General features: G+C 40.1%; 2 protein-coding genes across 3 annotated transcripts in view; both read right to left on the bottom strand.

The window, feature by feature from the left end:
* OIT3 (oncoprotein induced transcript 3) overlaps positions 1 to 6,736 on the bottom strand; it is a 45,348-nt gene extending 38,612 nt beyond the window's left edge. The window contains exons 1-2 of the mRNA XM_033208778.1: positions 6,201 to 6,736; positions 1,006 to 1,380 (exon numbers count right to left, since the gene is read on the bottom strand). Coding sequence (XP_033064669.1) covers positions 1,006 to 1,380; positions 6,201 to 6,261 — 436 coding nt within the window. The 5' untranslated portion in view covers positions 6,262 to 6,736. The remainder of the gene's footprint in view (positions 1 to 1,005; positions 1,381 to 6,200) is intronic.
* Positions 6,737 to 12,400: 5,664 nt separating this feature from the next.
* MCU (mitochondrial calcium uniporter) overlaps positions 12,401 to 20,952 on the bottom strand; it is a 209,138-nt gene continuing 200,586 nt past the window's right edge. For both annotated transcript variants that reach the window (XR_004436772.1, XM_033209775.1), the window contains 2 exons: positions 15,707 to 15,823; positions 12,401 to 14,355 (listed from right to left, as the gene is read on the bottom strand). Coding sequence is in view for 1 of the 2 variants with exons in the window: in XM_033209775.1 (XP_033065666.1) it covers positions 14,278 to 14,355; positions 15,707 to 15,823 (195 nt within the window). In the remaining variant the exon portion in view is untranslated. The remainder of the gene's footprint in view (positions 14,356 to 15,706; positions 15,824 to 20,952) is intronic.

The following is a 20,952-nucleotide window of genomic DNA, read 5'->3' as shown; positions in this document are numbered from 1 at the left end:
AACTAGGGCATCTTCTGTCTTCTAGATCAATGATTCCCAACTTCAGATCCATAGGCCCTTGAGTGGCCACAGACTGTCTGCAAATCTAAAACCTCACCATACATGAGCTATAGACTAAGAAAGTGTTACGTCTTACTCTTCTAGTGCTCTATTTTTAAAATGAATACAGATCTTGACAGGATTAATAACACAGAAATTAGAAGTATTACTGACACAAAGTAGCTTCTTCCCATTATATATCATTTTAAAAAATCAGTGGACACTAAACACAATCCAACCATATGGGTGTCTGATTATCTATCTATCTGTCTATTTATCTATCTATCTATCTATCTATCTAGAGATCTTAAAAAGGGGTTCTCCATACTCAAACAAGTTGGAAATCCACTATTTAGATAACCTAAATTAATGTTTAATTTTCTTTTCTTTTCTTTTTTTTTTGAGTCAGAGTCTCACTCTGTCACCCAGGCTGGAGTGCAATGGCGTGATTTTCAGCTTACTGCAACCTCCACCTCCCGGGTTCAAGCAATTCTCCTGCCTCAGTCTCCTGAGTAGCTGGGGTTACAGGTGCCTGCCACCACGCCTGGCTAATTTTTGTATTTTTAGTAGAGACGGTGTTTCACCATATTGGCCAGGCTGGTCTTAAACTCCTGACCTTGTGATCCACCTGCCTCGGCCTCCCAAAGTGCTGGGATTACAGATGTGAGCCACCGCACCTAGCCCAATATTTCATTTTCTAATGTGTTGTTTGAATGGAATTCAGACAAAATTAAAAATAACTGATCAAAGTCATAGCTCCTTTCCCCTTCTATTTCTTCAGGAATTTTTCAGAAGTTCTATAAAGAGATCTCAGAAATCACAATCTAGAGGTATCTTTGGCCCCACATCAATGTTGTTCAGATTGAGATATAGTTGTCACTGTAACTGCGTATCCTATAATTGGCACTTTTGGACTCCATCCATGGCCTTGTTGGTGGAGAAAAAGAGCACAGGGAAGGTACTCACGACCACAGTAGACGTGGAAGCAGACGCTGGGCTTGGTCAGACGATATACATAGTAGCCTCCAGGGCAAGCCTTGACCTCCACTGTGGTGTTCCAGAGGCAGCAGTTCCCATTGAAGCTGGCACAAGCCTGGCGTTGCACAATGCCGTCACCTTCTAGGGGGTGGCTGCCATTGAGCCAGACAGGTGCGTGGGTTCCACAGTGGTTTTCTGGTATGCAGAAGGTAGGCATGGCATCTCCTGCCATGCCTGTGAAGCGGTACCACTCCCCATCCACATGGTTGTCACATAGAGGAGGACCTTGAGACTCATCCAGCTGGTGGTCAGTGTTCCTCCAGGGCTCATTCAGGCTGATGTAAGCAGAACAAGGGTCTAGGGCTGGAAATGAAAAAGATACCTCAGAGTACCGAGAGTGTTTCAGATCACAGCACCAACAGCCCAAGTCCACCTTCCTGGTCTTGCATTTGGACATTTTTGAATTCAAAAGAGAAATTAGTTAAGGTCCCAAAAAAATAGTTGTTTAAGATTCCTCAGGTTGATTTAAACATGCTGCATAAATGCCCTTTTCAAAATTATTTCAAACCTAAAATTAAGTGTTAGCTTGAACTGAATTTTTATCTATAGTAATTATTTGATAGAAGGATAGTTGTTCAGACCAAGGGAGGTTAGGATTAAAGACTCACTGAACTCTGAGTGAGTCAGACCATACTCTGAGTATTTTGTTCATACTTGGAAACTGTATTATTATTATTTTTGAGACAGGGTTTGGCTCTGTATCCCAGGCTGGAGTGCAGTGGTACAATCATGGCTCACTGCAACATCCGCCTCCTGGGCTCAAGTGATCCTCCCCACTCAGCCTCTGAAGTAGCTGGGACCACAGGTGTATGCCACCACACCTGGCTAATTTTTTTTTTTTTTTGGTAGCGATAGGGTTTTGGCATCTTGCCCAGGCTGGTCTTGAACTCCTGGGCTCAAGTGATCCTCCTGCCTCAGTCTCCCAAAGTGCTAGGATTACAGGCGTGAACTTGGCACTTGGCCAGAGACTGTATTTTATGAAAGCAATTGACAAACTTCAGAGAAAGTTGACCAGACTTAGAAGGGGTCCTAAAAATTATTTACTGGTGAAGTTGAGAATTATGGTTTTGAAAAAAGAAGACTGAAGAAAACACATATTCGTTTTTAAAAAATCTGGAATAGGCTTGTGGAAGAGGAATTAGCTATTCTGTTACAAGAACAAGAACGAATTATGGGAAAGCACATTTCAGTTCAGCTATCCAGTCATGGGAGAGGCTGTGTCACAGTGCAGTTAGCTTCCAATCCTTGGAAATTTTCAAAAAAGTATTTGGCTGGCCATTTGTAAAGATTATAGGTGGAATTTTGCATTATTAGAAAGTTTGACTTGATCAGGAATGTGTAAAAGCTCATTCCACTGGAAAGAAAAAGGCCTCGGGCACATGTCACCTACTTTGAAATACACAGTATACTAGCATGTAGTTACCAGAAATATTCTCAAAGTGAATTTTGGTATATATTCTACCAGCTTATTGAAAATACCAAGAACTTTGTGTATTCATAGTTAACCATGGCATTATTATCCTAGCTGTCATATAGCCAAGTTTCTCAGGCATACGTGTTTAGTGCATAAATTACAAGGACAAATATCTCAACCAAAACATTTTATCACATGTCATGAAGACATTGAAAAACAACATTTTGACTGGGTGCGGTGGCTCACGCCTGTAATCCCAGCACTTTGGGAGGCCGAGGTGGGTGGATTACCTGAGGTCAGGAGTTCAAGACCAGCCTGGTCAACATGGTGAAACCCCATCTCTACTAAAAATACAGAAATTAGCTGGGCGTGGTGGCATGTGCCTGTAATCCCAGCTTCTTGGGAGGCTGAGGCAGGAGAATCGCTTGAACTCAGGAGGCAGAGGTTGCAGTGAGCCAAGACCACGCCACTGCATTCTAGCCTGGGCAACATGAGTAAAACTTTGTCTTATAAATAAACAAACAAATAAATAAATAGAAAAACAACATTTCAATGACTAAAGACACCAATATCTCCAACATTCCCATTGCTCCCCTTAACTCCAGGGAAGCTAATTAATGAATCAACAGAGGTAAATTGTCCTTATGAAGAATCTATGAAACCAAGAAATTTTAGAAAGGAACATTGGCCACAGAGTACTATATTATCTTTCTTAATGCACATGAGGTTGACTTACGTAACTGGCATCGTAGGCAGGGAATTCACATTAGGGCCAATATATTTCGTGGGCAGGGAATTCACTATTCGCAAACACTGCACAACGATTAAATATGAATCGGCCATGATCACCAAATCTAACTTGTCTAGGAAATACTTTAGATGTTTCCAATCTACATATCCACATTTCAAAGTTAAGTTTACTCTCTAAACTTCAGTCACACGTAGAGAAAAGTGTAGCCCACGCTAATGGCCTCCAAGAAAATATGACAATTTAAGGCAAGAAAGAAGTGGGATATTGCATTTTCTGGAAATAACATGCAGGGATGCAAATGGCAGAAACAACCCTCTTTCTTTAAAATGTCCCTTATGTATCTCAGCTGAGCCCTAGACCATAATCCTTTGAGGGGAAGAAATATCCTCAGATTCTCTCTCTCCTCAAAGGGGACAAATTTCCTCCTTTGCTCTCCCAGCTGTGGTTTTTTCTTACAAACAAGTTTCCAGAGCAGTTTCACAGGTGATTATAGGGTCATGGAAATATTTGGTTCCTCTCCCTGGCTCTAATTTTATAAGAAATGGTTAGATACTCAACTTTTAATGGCTTCTACAGAAACTCCTAAACCTCTCTCAGTAACTATTTCCTTATTTATAAAGTTTTTCCTTCAAGTAAAATGTCATTTCTTGGGCTGTCTGCTAAAATTTCACTTCCTCCCCTGCTGTAGGGGAGATAGGATATGAGGAGGAGAAATTTACCTACCACCTTCTGTAACTGACTAAATAATATATACATATTTTTAACAGTTAACCAGCCAATACTTTCTGACTTTAAATGTACCCATCCCACTCTACCCCCTTGTAAGGCAGCAATCCAATCTAATAATCTGGCTGCTGGTTTTATATCCTGTTTTCAATCTCAGTGTGAAGGCCAGAATCTAGTATTGCACACATTCATCCTAAACTGCTGATCTATATATCTAATTGGGAGGGCTTCAAAAAGAACAGCCCTGTGGGTTCCTTCCTGGCCTGCCAGAAGCTCCTTAATGGTTTGCTAAGATGCCCACTTGCCAGCCACCCCTCTGGCGTCTTCCACCAGGACCACGCAGGGCCAAGGGCAGAGAACCGATGTCTGTGTCCCCACCCTTTCGCCCCAGTGTTGAGTCTTCCAACCCTCCAGGTCCTATCCAACAGACAGCCACCCCTGAGTCACAGCCCCCTTTCGACCCTGTGCCTGAGCTTGGTTGGGAAGCATCCCTTCTTTCCTGCTCCCTCCTCTTCCATCCTCCTCCCTCATCACCCCACTTTGCTTCCCCCTTTCCCATCCCTTCTTTTCCTTCTTCTCTCACTTCCTCTCTCCTCCCAGGGCAAACACCAGCTCCAGTCCCCAAAGTTCCGCCTTTATCACGCCTCTGTCATTGAGCCATATATCATCCTTGAGGAGTTGGGGGTCGGAGGAAAAGATCTGGGAAGGGCGAGGGTATATGGAAAGAATGGGGAATACAGGAGGTACTAGAGGGAGAATAGGTAAGGAGAAGGGTGGGAAGAAAGGGGAGTGGAGATTTTTCAGGAGGACAACTTTCTGAGCGAACCTTGGGTTAGTTACTGGTAGCAGATATGGGGTGATTAATGACAGGTAGCTCAAGCATATTTTTTGGAACAGTTTTGGATTTACAGCATAATTGAGATGATAAGACAAAGAGATCCCACATGCCCCACACCCAGTTTCCCTTGTTACGGCGTGTCACCTTTAGCTGTACACTTACCATACATTAGCATGGTACCTTTGTCACGTTAATGAACCACTATTGATACCTTCTTATTAACTCAAGTCCACACTTATGCAGACTTCCTTAGTTTCCACCTATATCTTTCTGTTCCAGGATCCCACATTACATTTAGGTATCAGGTCTCTTGAGGGTCTCAAATCGCCATTTTTTAAATACATTTTTATTTTTTATTTTTTTGAGACAGAGTCTCCCTCTATTGCCCAGGCTGAAGTGCAGTGGTTCGATCTCGGCTCACTGCAACCTCCACATCCTGAGTTCAAGTGGTTCTCCCGCCTCAGCCTCCCAAGTAGCTGGAATTACAGACATGCGACACCATGCCCATCTAATTTTGTGTGTGTCTGTATTTTTAGTAGAGATGGGGTTTCACCACGTTGGCCAGGCTGGTCTCGAACTCCTGACCTCAGGTGATCTGCCCGCCTTGGCCTCCCAAAGTGCTGGGATTACAGGTGTGAGCCACCGTGCCTGGCCACAAGCTTTTGTTTAATGTGTATCCTTTAAGGTGCTAGAGCAACCATGAAGAAATAGACCAGGGTCAATTAAATACTGAACTACTCAAAAGTGTCAAGAAGGATGGTTCTCTCCATCTCATCCCCACCCTCTCTTCCAGTTAGTACTGATATTCTACTAGAAAAAGAGGCAAGAGAGAAATCTGTTAGTAACTGGAATTGAAACTTTTCTTTGTCTGATTGGCCAGTTTTGCACCAAGCCTGAGGAGGGAGACAATTTAAGATTCACTCGAATTGTGCAAAAAGTATATTCTGATATAAAGACTAATGAGTTTGGTTTATCCAGATCTGTGCCCCATGAGATGGCAACAGAGCTTTCAGTCCCTTGCCTTCATTAAAGAAAAACTCCATGCTCAACTTTAGTTTTTTTTTTTTTTGGCTCTTCAAGTTGGAACTATAAAAGTGCCTAGAACACAAAGAAGACAGAATTATTTTTACACAAACTCCAGGAACTCTTTAGCTAGTGAAAGCTGTGGAATATGGCAGATCCATGGAAATTTTGGACGTCCAGGCAAGAGGTTAAATGGAACATGTAACAGAAATTCTCTGGAAATCTATTTTCAAGGATTATCAGGGACTTTTCTTACAAGATTCTAGAGCTAGCATTTAAGGTACTGGAATCTAGTTCTTAATCATCTGTACATTATAGCAAATTGCCACAACAAAAAGTGCATTGTGCCAAGTTCTTGACGTGAGACTCACCCACGGGTGACACGGAGGTGCCTGTGATGAAGAGGCAGGTGAGAAGCAGGAACGGAGGCATCCTTCTGGACCAACTGCCAGAAACAGTGGAAAATCCTCTTAATACTGGTGTTCCTTTGTCCCCTTCTCTTTCAAGCACTTTTTTTTTTTTTTCTTTTTAAGGCCTCTAGGCTCTCACGAGAAAGACTTTATCAGCACTGGTAGGGGCTTTATCAGAGGAAGAGGATGAGGATGAGTAGGACAAGGTGTCCACAGCTCTGGCCTTGGCCCCAGAGAGAAGCACTGCTTTACACTGTCAACAGGGTTCCTTTATTGATAGTTTTCTTTAGGAAAAAAAACAAAAAACAAAAAACCACAATCCCTCATCCTCCTATTGTTTTCTCTCAAGAATTCCTTGCAATGAAACCTCCAGTATCTTATCCAGAAGGGAATTCTAAATGAGGGACATCCCCTCACATCAAATTCTTGCTTTGTGACTTATAGGAATTGATTTCACAATGTTGCAGCCATAGCATTGCACACTAAACGAGAATGGATGAAGCCAAATCATTGAACCTGTCTTGGTCAGATGGTCAAGGAGCTTACAATAGCACACAAAACAAAGTAGTAAGGACAGGTATGGGACAAGGACAGTATTCTCTTGAAATGAGCTCCTAAGTTTGTTTTATTATGGTCTTTGACCTCAAAACTTCTGAAAGAAACAAGGTTTAAATTGTGTTTTTACCAATTCAAGCAGCAATACCTCATGTTTTTATTGTCTTTACTCCCAAAATTAAAATTGGTTTTATGTTATTTATTTCACTAATTCTCACATTAAGATGGGGTAGGAGCTTAAAATTAGAAACTACTCATTAAATTAACACTCTGGAAAATTAAATGTCAAAATTTACTGAAGTTTCACGTTTAGACAAAGGAGAGAAAATGTGCTTCATAGCACATTTTTTGAGACAGAGTCTTGCTCTGTCACTCAGGCTGGAGTGCAGTGGCCTGATCTCGGCTCACTGCAAGCTCCACCTCCGAGGTTCATGCCATTCTCCTGCCTCAGCCTCCTGAGTAGCAGGGACTACAGGTGCCCGCCACCATGCCCAGCTAACTTTTTTGTATTTTTAGTAGAGACGGGGTTTCACCATGTTAGCCAGGATGGTCTCAATCTCCTGACCTCGTGATCCACCCGCCTTGGCCTCCCAAAGTGCTGCGATTAGAGGTGTGAGCCACCAAGCCCGGCCAATCACTGGTTTTTGACAGTGACAGAAGTACAAATGGTCTCCAGAAGCACAGGGTTTATGGTCAAGCAAGGGGTTTCCATTGATCTAAAATTGTAGTTAGCTACTTTATTACTAACATCAGTGGGACACAGGCAATTTGACCATTAACTTATTAAGCTGTGGTTTGATGGGGGCAGCAATGGATGACCCTGCTGTTTCATTGCAGGATAGTGTTGCTAAGTATTAGTGCTTTAAACAAAAAAAAACAAACCCCCACAACTTCCTGTGTCTAGGAATCCATCTGAGGGCTTCATATGTGTTGCAGAGAAACAGAGGACGTGTGCATGAGATAAACCCAGACTTGTTGCCAGGATTGATTGCTGGAGTCAAGGACTTTCACCAGATAGCTTTTGGTTCTGTAAACAAGAATTCCCAGGATGGTAAAAATTTTTTCCCCCTTATTTTTATTTTTTCCTTTTTAGTTGACCTGCCCTTTCATTTTTTACTGTTTATGATGAAAAATTTCAAATATATATATAAAAGTATAAAGAACAATAATGAACACCCAGCTATAATAATTACTAACATTTTGTCAATCTCATTTCATTTACATACCAGTATGCATTTCTAACACATGGTCTTTTTTTTTTTACATAATCATGATGCTTTTATTACAACTATGAAAATTAGTAATAATTCCTTAACTCATACCCAAACCATATTTAAATTGTTCCAATAGTTCCAAATATTTCTTTTAATCCTGGATTGAGTCAGGATTCAAACAAGATTTATATATTACACTTTGGTTGTCACTTAAATTTATTTTTATTGGCTGGGTGCAGTGGCTCACGCCTGTAATCCCAGCACTTTGGGAGGCCAAGGCAGATGGATCACCTGAGGTCAGGAGTTCGAGACCAGCCCTGCCATCATGGTGAAACCCCATCTCTACTAAAAATGCAAAACTAGCCGAGTGTGATGGTGCACGTCTATAATCCCAGCTACTTGGGAGGCTGAGAAAGGAAAATCACTTGAACCTGGGAGGCGGAGGTTGCAGTGAGCCGCGATTGTACCATTGAACTCCAGCCTGGGCAACAGAGGGAGACTCCGTTTCAAATATATATATTTGGATTATATATATATATATATATATATTTTAATCCATAATGGTCTTCCTCTCTTTATTCCATTTGTTGACGAAACCCCACCATTTGTCCTACAGAATGTTCCAAGTTTTGGGTTTGGTGAATTGCTTTCTTGTGGTGTCTTGTCTCCTCCCCCATATTTAATGTTGATGCTTGGTCATATGTTATAATTTTTCTTAATTATGTGCCATTAGAATTTAAAAACAAAAATACTCTGGTGACACTGAGAGAATTTAATGTACAGAAGGCAATGCTAGAAATAGACCAGTTAGGAAGAGGATAAATCAGTCTATGATCTGCATCTGAGCTAGAGTAACAATTTGAGAGCTACCAATATATAAATGGTAACTGAAATAGGGGAGGGGGGTGAGATCACACCCATGGAAAATGGGGTCCAAGATGGAACCTTGGGGAAGCCTGATATCAAAGATGTGGGCAGAGGAATACAACGCTGTAAAGGAGAACAAGAAGTAATCACAGATTTATGAAAGGAAATGCAAGGGTGGAGTCACAGGAGCCGAAGTTCAAAGAGGAGGGGTTGCTCAGTGTATGATGCATTTATAAAATATAAACATTTATCAAATAAGTATTCTTTTGAGACAGGGTCTCACTCTGTCGCCTGGGGTGGAGTGCAATGGCGCAATCTCAGCTCACTGCATCTCTGCCTTCGGGGTTCAAGTGTTCTCCTGCCTCAGCCACCTGAGTAGCTGGGACTACAGGTGTGCACCACCACGCCCGGCTAATTTTTGTATTTTTAGTAGAGATGGGGTTTTGTCATGTTGCCCAGGCTGGTCTTGAACTCCTGAACTCAAGCTATCCACCCACCTTGGTCTCCCAAAGTGCTGGGATTTACAGGCAAAGTAGGTAATCTTATATTCAGTAGGATTCATTAAAAATGACCTATACATTTATCCTAAGGAAATATCACAAGCACACCGTGGGAAACAAGGAGTTTGGACTTATTTGGGAGAGCAACAAAGGTTGGCAGTGATGAAACTGAATTAAAACTCTGAAGTGTTTCGGTGAAACCGAGCTCTAAAATCTAAGAAGTCCTATTTTTCTGTGAAATCTTTCCAGATAGATTTTAAAAGTCAACCTATTTGTATTTGTTTTTGAAAGCGTCTACCACGTGCTTACCGCTGCACCCTGACAAGCAGGATACCACATTAGCGTTAACATGACCCTTGGTTACATCTTTTCTACTCACCAGTCACCATGCTCAGCAATCCTCCAGTCACTTCGTCTGGTACTTGACCACAGGACGCTCTGAGGAGTTGTGACATAGACGCCATCTCTGTGCCTTCGTTCCTTTCTCTTTAAAGCAATGGTTAGGCTAGATCAAGGGTTTTCATCAGAATCACCAGGAGGGTTTGTTGAACACTTGGATCCACTCCTAGTTTCTGATGCAAGAGGGACCGGAGAACTTGCATTTCTAACAACTCCAGGAGATGACATGCTGCTGCTCTGGGGACCATGTTCTGAGAACCCTTTTACTTTTTCCACTTCTAAAGTCTATGCTCCCTCAGCGAAACTGCATTACTTACACTCAGTAATAGATTTGACACTATCATTATTTGCCTCTAATCCACTATGCATTTTTTATTTCCATTGTGGTAAAATATACATAAAATCTATCATTTTAACCACTTAAGTGTACAGTTCAGTGGCATTAGGTACATTCACATTGTTGGGCGACCATCACCACCACCCGCCTCCAGAACTTTGTCATCTTCCCAAACTGAAACTCTGTATGCATTAAACAATAACTTCCCATTCTCCCCTCCCTCATCCCTGGCAGCCACTATTTTACTTTGTATTTCTATGAATTTGACTACTCATATAAGTGGAATCATACAGTAATTGTCCTTTTGTGACTAGCTCGATTCATTTAGCATGTGTCTTCAAGGCTCATCCTCATTACGGCATGTGACCAAATTCCATTCTTGTATGGCTGAATAATAATCAGCTGTGTGTATACACCATATTTTGTTTATCCATTCATTTGTTGGCGGACACTCAGGTTGCTCCTACCTTTTGGCTATTGTGAATAATGCTGCTACGAACATGTGTGTACACGTCTGTTTGTCTCTTACTTTCAATTCTTTTGGACATATGCCCAGAAATGGAATTGCTGGATCATATGGTAATTGTTTCACTTTCTGAGGAGCCACCATACTGTTTTCCACAGGAGATAAACCATTTTACATTCCCACCAGCAGTGCCAAGGGTTCCAATTTCTCTACTTCCTCACCAACGTTTTATTTTCTGCTTTTTCTAATAGCCATTCTAATGGGCGTGACGTGGCATTTCACGGTAGTTTTACCTTTCCTTAATTATTAGTGATGTTGAGCATCTTTTTGTGTTTATTGGCCATTTGTATACCTTTTTGGAGAACTGTTCAACTCCTTTGATCATTTTTAAATCAGGTTTCCTTTGTTGTTGTTAGGTTCACTATACTTTAAGCTTGTCCTACCCATGGTTCGCAGGCCGCATGCAGCCCAACACAACTTCGTAAACTTTCTTAAAACATTGAGTTTTTTTTGCGTTTTGTTTTAGCTCATCAGTTATCATTAGTGTTGGTGTATTTTATGTGTGGCCCAAGACAATTCTTCTTTCAGTATGGCTCAGGGAAGCCAAAAGATTGGCTACTCCTGCTTTAAACTTCAAATTGTAAGCTCCTTAAAGGCAGGAATCATGTTTTTATTTTCCTTAAAAAACCTAACCAAAACAAAAACAACCCTGCAAAGCTTAACAGAATGTGTGAAGTATGTAGATACTATTTATTGAATGCAAAAAACGACTTAATATTTTCAACCTTGTAAGAGTTGAAGAAAGAAACAAAAAGAGGCTCCATAGTCAAAGACAGGTTTATTTTGGAGAATATTCTGGCTGATTTCGATCAGGAGCATTCTCTTACAGACTATGGGTACTTAAGGGTTTAGTGAGGGAGAGCCTCGCAGGCTCGGAGTATTTCTGGGTGGACGAGAATTTTATTGCAGGGTTGGAATGTCTGTTCGGAGGAGGAGAGGTTATCTCGGGGCTGGGATGTTTCTGGTCAGAGGGGGCTTTATCTCAGGGTTGGAATGTTTCTTGTCTCAGGTGTCATTTGTGGTTTATGGTCATGCTGACATTAGCCATTAGGCTGGTGATTTTGGGCTGGATTGAGGCGGTTTTTAATCAAAGGGAACTTAAAATGGCGGTGCTTGTCCAAGATGGCGATGCTCCTGCTCTGTCAAACCTTAAATTCTTACACCTTACATGTGGGTGAGGGTTGTCTGTGTTAGGCTGCTGTAAGCTGCCAGAAGGCAGGACCACAGCTACAAAGGCTGTTTGAACAGCACCTCATATTGCACTACAGCAACCAGATATTTAATACAAGTTTTTAAATATGCTTGTGGTGACCTTGGCAGCATGTGATATTTCCTGTTTGGCTACCACTGTAAATTTGATACAAACTCTGAAAATAATGAATACTTAATTTTGGTGCATCTTTGAACAATTTTCTTGAGTCCAGGAGCCCACACGGGGCAATCCAGGTGATCTGATACCATGGACATTTTTCCTGTCAATCAGGAGATGAGGATTCAGGCTCACTGAGACTGCTGCTGCTGACTTTATTTATGATTGTAGAGGTCACTCAACCTCTTGGTGGCTCTGGCAAATTAGGAAAATACTATCTTAGGTTCAGGAAGAATTAGTGAAACGCCTATTTTTGAAATATGGGCTTAAGGAAGAGAGCTTAATTTGATAATGATATTTTTATAAAAATGAATTTTAGAAGTAAAAACTTACTACCTAGAATCACAGGAAATGTAGTTTTTCTGGTTTTGTTTTAAAGAATGAGATGCTATCGTTCAAAAATTGAATAAGTATTTATTGTTCCAGAAGGTACATTGCTTTTTATACATATTTCATAAATGATACAGGATTTTACACATGTTCAATAGTTTGCTATTTGTTTAAAGAACTTTCCTCCATGTCCTCCCTCCCTTGCCTCCCACACACCCCGAAAATATTTGCTCATTGTACTGTGCTGTTTCTTCTTAAAAACCCTATGCACAAACAGGATAAATGGTTTAAAAATAATTCACACAACTTAACAAAAATAAATGAGGGAAGGAGCTGACGACTGGGGGTGGTGGAAGGAGAAGGAAGTGGGCGGAGGGTCAGGAAGTGGAGACATGCATCCTTTCATTCCATCATGCCAATGAAAGGGGTGGTGGCAGGAGTAGCAGCAGCAGCAATCCTGGCTGGCCTTCAACCTTTGCAAGGCACCTGGAGTCTGGATTTGTCATTTAAAGTTTTTCTTTTCATACACAATGATCCCAAAGGAGGAAGAAAAAGAGAAAGAAACTCCTTGGCACAATGAGGAAGGATGAATCACGTGAAAGAAAAGGCCAATCAGTGGTGTGGCAGCCCCCACCATCCTTTCCATCCTGCCCCACAGCAGTTAAAAACAGGATATTAGACACAGATTCCTTTGACTCTTCAAGCGCAGATGTCATCTGGAAATATGGTAGAAAGTGTTTTGACAAAGTATAAGATTAATTACCTTTCTCTCAATTTAAGATAAGAAAAAATAGGGTGAAGAGAGTGGGCTGAAGGCAGCCCTAGAAATGTATTCCTATATAAAGATAAATGGCACCGTTTGAGATTCACACACTTGATTTACAACAACTGAAGTTGTGGAGGTGTGAGGGCTCACAAACAGTGTGGAATTGTGTGTCCTTCGAGATGAACAAAGCCTCCAGACAAGGCAGTGCCATCTGGCTGGCCTGGAATGCTGTCACACAAGCAGATTAGCAATAAAATTATTCTGGTTGAAATGGCTACAGAGCCATGATTTTTAGCCAATTTGTAAACCTTACATCTTCCTGATTTGGTAGCACAGCTGAATGTCCCCCTTCCCTCTGATTTGTGTTGTGGAGGGAGAGGGGATTATCAATAGATAAGTATACAAACGAGGGCAATTTTTCCTCCTGTGAAAGACTAACTAATAAAAACAAAACAAAACAAAACAAAACCAACAACCTCATGCAGTGTTGCCAATGATTTTTAGACACTGATCCAGAGCACTGGGATATATAGACATTTAAGAAGGTATTAAGAGATAATCTAAAGTGTCAATTATTAAAACAGTTGTAAGTTGGTTCCAATTATCAAATGGAAAAAATGAGTGTAGCTAAGAGGTACAGGTAGGTGGTCAGTAAAGGGATGCAGGAAGGAGAGATTCCTGGTAACTCTGCAGAGACTGGGTCCAATTTAAAATAAATGCTAATAATATTTTAGCATATCATGAGAATTTGCTTTTCTGGTATATTTATTTACTCCTATATCAAAAATAGGGACAGTTAAATTAAAAACAAATAGAGCAGAGTGGGGTGCTGGTGTGTTACTGTTTTGCTGACTCTGCAAAGATGCAAGAAACAAACACCTCCAGCATCATTTTCTCTTTATGAATCTCTCAACTATATAACTGCATCATTTTCATCCAGAAACTGAGATACTTGGTTAAGACAATATTCACTAAGCCCTTTGAGCTTGTAGTCCACAATGCCTGATCCTCAGGTTTTAACATTCCCTTCTTCCCTCAGATCCTTTCTGTTTTTGTTTTATAATTAAAGGTAAAAACGCTCTACCCCCCCATCACTCCCAGCTTCCACCTGCAATGCTTTAATTAAAAAGGCAAACAGGTGTTCCTTCTGCCAGGATTCAGAGGCTCTTTGCAGATCAATCTTTTTCACCAATTTGTCGGAGAGGCAGATGTACTTGTAATGGGTCTCTCAGTCTCTTAAGGTCCATTTCTGCCTAAAATAGAAACAAAAGGTGAGAAAAACTGGCTAGTGAAGCTTTCAATGAAATTACTCTCTATCGAGAAAAGGAAACTTCTCCATTACTATGAGTCAGAGATCATCTCAATAACTCTCAAAATAAGAGTGCCTTGAAAAAGCATTTTAACTCACGACATAGGACAACAAAGGGTGAATACAAAATGGAAGTCTTCCTTGGCAGTTTCAGCCCTCAACAAAGCCTCCAGAAAAAGCAGTGCTATCAACAGGGTAGGACTCAGAGGCTAAGAATGTAAAGAGCATCTGACACATGCATCTTGATGGTGTTTCTCCAGTGAGAAGCCCTTTCACAAGGGCTAAGAGCCAGGACTTCATGCTACTCAAGATTTTAGTTATTTATCCAGTATCTGTTTAAGTTTTTACTTAGCCAATTGATTTTAAAACAGCGTGTGGAGTCAACCATAGTACTTTCAAAACTCACACATGCTTGGACTTCACCCCAGAGGAGTTGGACTAACGAGCAAGCCTAGGGTGAGACTGAAGCATCTGTACTTTTAACAGATCCAGGGATGATTCTGATGTACTCCCTCCAGTTTAGAACCACCGTACACAGCAAAGGAAGACAGAACTCCACTTAGGCCAAAGCAGGAAGATGGATTAAGCCTATTCAAAGCACAACCCCATCATCAAGAAGAGACAGGAAAGGCAGAGAAGGGCAACTAAACATAAAGAGGATGGAAAAGCTTCTAGAGATTGCTGAAAAATCTCTAAAGTCACAAAGACTACAGAGAAAAAGAATAAGGGTTTATTTACCAAAATCAAAGATAACAGAGTGAAGAAGGCACATCCAGAAATGTGAAAGAGGTAGCTTTTATGAAAAATAAAATATATCAATCTTTTCCAAGTATCTTCCAGTTTGATAGCCTCTAACCTGTCCCTGGCAAAGATTTCTAGCAGTCTTTCCCTCTTACCTGGGTTTTACTTTTCCCCACTGCTACCACACATTTATGTGAAAAATCTTAGATCAATTATTATAGAAATAATCAAAAAGCAGAGGGAAAAGTAGAAACAGACAACTACAAAGAAATAAAATGAAAAAAAAAAAAAAAAAAGTAAAAGTAGGCCTAAAAATGTCAATGTGCTGGTGTTAACAGGATGGAGCGGACACACCATCTTCTCACTTGCTTTTTATAAAACTTTCTAGAGAAATGTCCATGCCTAAAATAGTTACTGTAATCAACTGACGAATAATTTATACAGGAAGAAGGTTGGAACATTCTTTCAGTTTACTCATTTGAAGAACTGTGGCTGTGGATAATAATAATAACCATGCAAGATGGGGCTGGGATTTATTTTAATTTTTGTAATACCTGAGCAATTGCATCCTTGAGTTGATTGTATTTCTCTAGGTCAAAACGTGATTTTTTGGCTCCTTTATGGAAAAATAATAAGTATTGTCTGTCTCTGGCTTCTGGATAAACATACTCCTAAAAAAATGAAGAAATGGAATTATCAGTCCTTAGCATACTATCTTCACAAAATATTCACTAACTGCTGCTTAGATTCAATACATATGTATGCATGTGTGCTGACTGTTAAGTATTTACTACCTGAACATTTCTACTGTGAAACATACAGAGCAGTACACACAAAATGTACATCACAATGAATCAACACACAATGAACATGTTACTCATCACCAGATTTTATAAAAATAGACCACTGCCAACAATCCAGAAACTCCCTCTTGCCCCTTTCCAAATACTCACACCTCTTTCCCCCAAAGTAATCAGTCTCTTGACTTTTATGGTAATTGTTTTCTGGCTTTCTTTATAACTTACCTCCTTAAGCATGCATTCCTAAGTTCCACAACTTAGTGTTACCTGTTTTATGAATTTTATGAAGATGGAGTCACACAGTATATATTTATATGGCTACTTGCACTCAACATTATGTTTGTGAAATTCACCTTTTATGTGTAGCTGCAGTCTATTCATTTCCATTATATTATATTGTATGACTTCATCGTAGTTTATTTAACCATTCTACTATTGATAAGCTTTTGGTTTGTTTCGGTTCTTACTAATAATGCTGCCAAAAGCATTTCTGGATTTATCTCTTCCGCTGGACATATACCTAGGAGTGGAAAATCTTAGATCACAGGGTATGCATGTGTTCAAATGTCAGAAGTGATGTTAAACAGTTTCCAAAATGGTTGTACCTATTACATTCCTATCAGCAGGATTATGAGAGGTACCATCATTCCACATCCTTGCCAATACTTGATATTGCTGGTTTAAAAGATGTTGGCCATTCTGCTGTGTATGCAATACCATCTCATTTTTAAAAAGCTTTAATGAGATATAACTCACATACCATACAATTTACCCAATTAAAGTATAATGCTGAATGGTTTATATATAGTCACAGAGTTGTACAATCATTGCTACAATTTTAGAACATTTTCATCACCCCAAAAAAGAACTCCATACCCTGTGATAGTCAATTCTCCTCTTCCCCCAAACTCCCAGTTCTAGGCAGCTACTAATCTATCTTCTGCCTCTATAATTTGTCTATTCTAGATATTTCATATAAGTGGAATCATACAATACGTGGCCTTTTGTGTCTGGCTTCTTTCACTTAGCATAACATTTTCAAGGTTCATCCATTTGTGGCATGTATCTGTATTTCATTTATTTGTATTGCCAAATAACATTCCAACTATTAATAACATTAATAGTTATGCCACATTTTATTTATCCATTCCTCAGTTGATAGCATATGGATTGTTTCCATATTGGGGCTATTATGTACAATCCTGCTGTGAACACTTGTGTACAAGTTTTTGTGTGGATGTATGTTTTCATTTCTCTTGGAGATACACAGCATTTTCCTGATCCCTAAGAGGCTGAGGTCTTTTCATTTAATCTATTATTGGCCATTTGCATATCCTTTATTAGAAATGCCTGTCCAGATCTCTTGCCATTTTTTCTAGTGGATTCCGTCACCTTCTTACTGATTTGTAGAATTTGTTTTTATATTCTGGATATAGATTCTTTGTAGGTTATACATACTGCAAGCATCTCCTTCTAGCCTGTTTACCTTCTTCATGGTGTTCTTTAATAAACAGATAATAATTTAATGTAGTCTAATTTATCATTCTTTGTCTTTTGTGATATGGGATTTTGCTTTGTTGGCTGGCCTCCAACTCCTGGGTTCAAGCGATCCTCCCATCTCAGCCTCCCAAGTAGCTGGGATTGCAGGTACACACCACAGTGCCTGGCTTACTTTATCATTCTTATCCTGTATGGTTAGTGCTTTTCATTCTGTGTAAGAAATCATTCTCTATAGTCATTAAGATATTCTCTTATAGGAGTTTTATTACATTACCTATCACATTTAGATCTACAATTCACCTGGAATTTACTCTTGTTTATAGTATAAAATGGGGTTATTTCATTTTTTAATATAGGCATTCAATTATCCTAGCACCATTTATTGAAGAAGACTCTCCTTTCTTTGTAGGGCCATCTTTTTTGTTTATTTATTTTTGAGTCTCACTCTGCCACCAAGGCTGGAGTACAGTGGTGCAATCATAGCTCACTGCAACCTCAAACTCCTGGGCTCAAGCAATCCTCTCACCTTGGCCTCCTGAGTAACTGGTACCTACAGGTGCACACCACCACACTCAACTAATTAAAAAAATTCTTTTAGCAATAGGGTCTCACTATGTTGTCCATGCTGGTCGTGAACCCCTGGCCTCAAGTGATTGATTCTCCCACCTTGGCCTCCCAAAGCGCTGGAATTACAGGCATGACCCATCACTATTTTTTTTTTTTTGAGATGGAGTCTCGCTCTGTCGCCCAGGCTGGAGTGCAGTGGCCGGATCTCAGCTCACTGCAAGCTCCGCCTCCCGGGTTTACGCCATTCTCCTGCCTCAGCCTCCCGAGTAGCTGGGACTACAGGCGCCCGCCACCTCGCCCGGCTAGTTTTTTGTATTTTTTTAGTAGAGACGGGGTTTCACCGTGTTAGCCAGGATGGTCTCGATCTCTTGACCTTGTCATCCGCCCGTCTCGGCCTCCCAAAGTGCTGGGATTACAGGCTTGAGCCACCGTGCCCAGCCATCACTTTTTAAAATCGAAAGTTCATTTACACTGGGTCTGTTTCTATACTCTTCTATTCTATAGGTCTATCTTTGTGCCACTGTCATTGAAGTGTTGTAACTAAAGCTGTAGTCTTCATATCTAATAGAGCAAATCCTCTTACTCAGTTTTTCTTCAAGAGTTTATTGGCTTTTCTTAGTCTTTTACATTTCCATATCAGTTTTAGAAGCAGTCTATTCAAATCTCTTCCCCAATCCCCAAATCTGTTGGGTTTTTGACTGACTGGGATTGCATTGAGTCTAATGGATCAGTTGGGTAGAACTGACATGTTTGGATAGAGTCTTATACATTTTTTATACAATATATTTCTAGGGTTTTCCCCCCTTCTTTGCCTTCTATATGTGGTCTATGTATTTTTAAAAGTAATTTTGAGGTGCAGCTTTAAATTATTTTCATTTTCTAACCATTTGTTGCTAGCATATAGATATGCAATTGATTTACATACACTGACCTTGTATCCAATAACCTTATGAAACTCACTCACAGATCCTAACCAATTATCTATACATTTCTTCTGTATTTTTTCATGTACAAAATCTCTAAGTGTCAGTTTTCTTTCTTTCCAATCCTTATATCTTCCATATTCTGTTCTTGCCTTCTGCACTGGCTAGGGCCTCCTCTTCAAAGGTGAATAGGAGTGGTACTTCTACCTTATTCCCAGACAATGAAGGAATATTAGAACATTTTAAGTCTATTTACCTGCTCCAGACATATATGCCGTTGTTGTTGCACATTTAATTAATTAATTAATTTATTTTTGAGACAGAGTCTCACTCTGTCACCCAGGCTGGAGTGCAGTGGCGCGATCCTGGCTCACTGCAACCTCCACCTCCTGGGTTCAAGCAATTCTCATGCCTCAGTCTCCCCAGTAGTTAGAGTTACAGGTGTGTGCCACCATGCCCAGCTGATTTTTTTGTATTTTTAGTAAAGATGAGGTTTTGCCATGTTGGCCAGGCTGGTCTCAAACTCCTGACCTCAAATGATCTGCCTGCCTCAGCCTCCCAAAGTGCTGGGATTATAGGCATGAGACCGGCCTGTTGTTGCATATTTTAATTCTCTCTATATCTTAAATTCCTTAAGAGTTTATTATAATTGTTTTATATATTTAATATTTGTTTAGACTCATCACTCACAGGTTTACCATTTTTGTTGCTCTTTATTCCTTTCTGCTTTTCTGACTTTTCATGTGTGATAATCTTTCTTCTGCCCAAAGAACATCTGTTAGTATCTCCTTCAGTGCAGATCTGATGGTGACAAATTCTCTGTTTGTCTGAAAATGTCTTTATTTTGGAAAGATATTTTTTGTTGAGTATAGAATTCTAAGATGACAGTTATTTTCTTTCTAAAAATTGAAGATACTATCCCACTGGCTTTCACTGCTGCTATTGAGAAGTCAGCATTCAGTCTAACAGCGACTCCTTTGAAGGCAAACTTTTTCTCTCTTTGGCTGCTTTTAAGATTTTTCCATTTGGCTTTGGCTTTTGAAGTTTTACTACCGATATGTCTCAATGGAAATTTCCTTTTTTATTTTTATTTTTATTTTTTTGATACATAGCCTTGCTCTATCACCCAGGCTGGAGTGCAGTGGTGTGATCTCAGTTCACTGCAACCTCTGTCTCTCAGGTTCAAGTGATCCTCATGCCTCAGCCTCCTGAGTAGTTGGGATTACAGATGTGCGCCAACATGCCCAGCTAATTTTTGTATTTTTAGTAGAGAAGGGGTTTCACCATGTTGGCCAGGCTGGTCTCAAACCCCTGGCTTCAAGTGATCTGCCCACCTCGGGCTCCCAAAGTGCTGGGATTACAGGCGTGAGCCACTGCGCCCGGTTTTTATATTGGTTGATACTGGTTGGAATTCTTAAATCTGTAAATGGATGTCTTTCATCATTTTGGAAAATTCTCAGCCATTAACTCTTTATTTAAATATTGTTTCTTCCCATCCTCTCTCTCTTCTCCGAGACTCCAATAAAATTAAATATATATTAGGCCTTTCCACTGTGTCCTGTGTCTCTTCCCCTTTCCTATATTTTACATCTTTCTGTGTCTGCACACTTCATTTTGAATAGTTTCTTGTGACTCACTCAAGGTCACATCTAATCTACTATTAAACTCATCCATTATATTTCATTTCTAAAAATTTTCAATGGGTTCTTTAAAAAAAAATCAAGTTATCTGCCAATATTCTCAACCTTGTTGTTTATCTCCCTGAATATAGTAAGTATATTTATTTTAAAGGCTATGTCTGATGATACCAATATCTGGAGTCCTTGTGTCTGTAATATCTATTGTTTCTGTAGGTATTTGTGTATCTGCTTATTTTTATTGTATGTCTAATTTAATGTTTGCAAAACTGGCCAGACACGGTGGCTCACACCTGTAATCCAGCACTTTGGGAGGCCGAGGCAGGCAGATCACTTGAGCCCAGGAGTTTGAGATCAGTCAGAGTGACACGGA

The sequence above is a fragment of the Trachypithecus francoisi genome, unplaced genomic scaffold (assembly GCF_009764315.1).
Source record: "Trachypithecus francoisi isolate TF-2019V2 unplaced genomic scaffold, Tfra_2.0 Lachesis_group9, whole genome shotgun sequence".
NCBI classification, from domain to species: domain Eukaryota; kingdom Metazoa; phylum Chordata; class Mammalia; order Primates; family Cercopithecidae; genus Trachypithecus; species Trachypithecus francoisi.
This window is presented reverse-complemented; position numbering and strand designations above follow the sequence as displayed.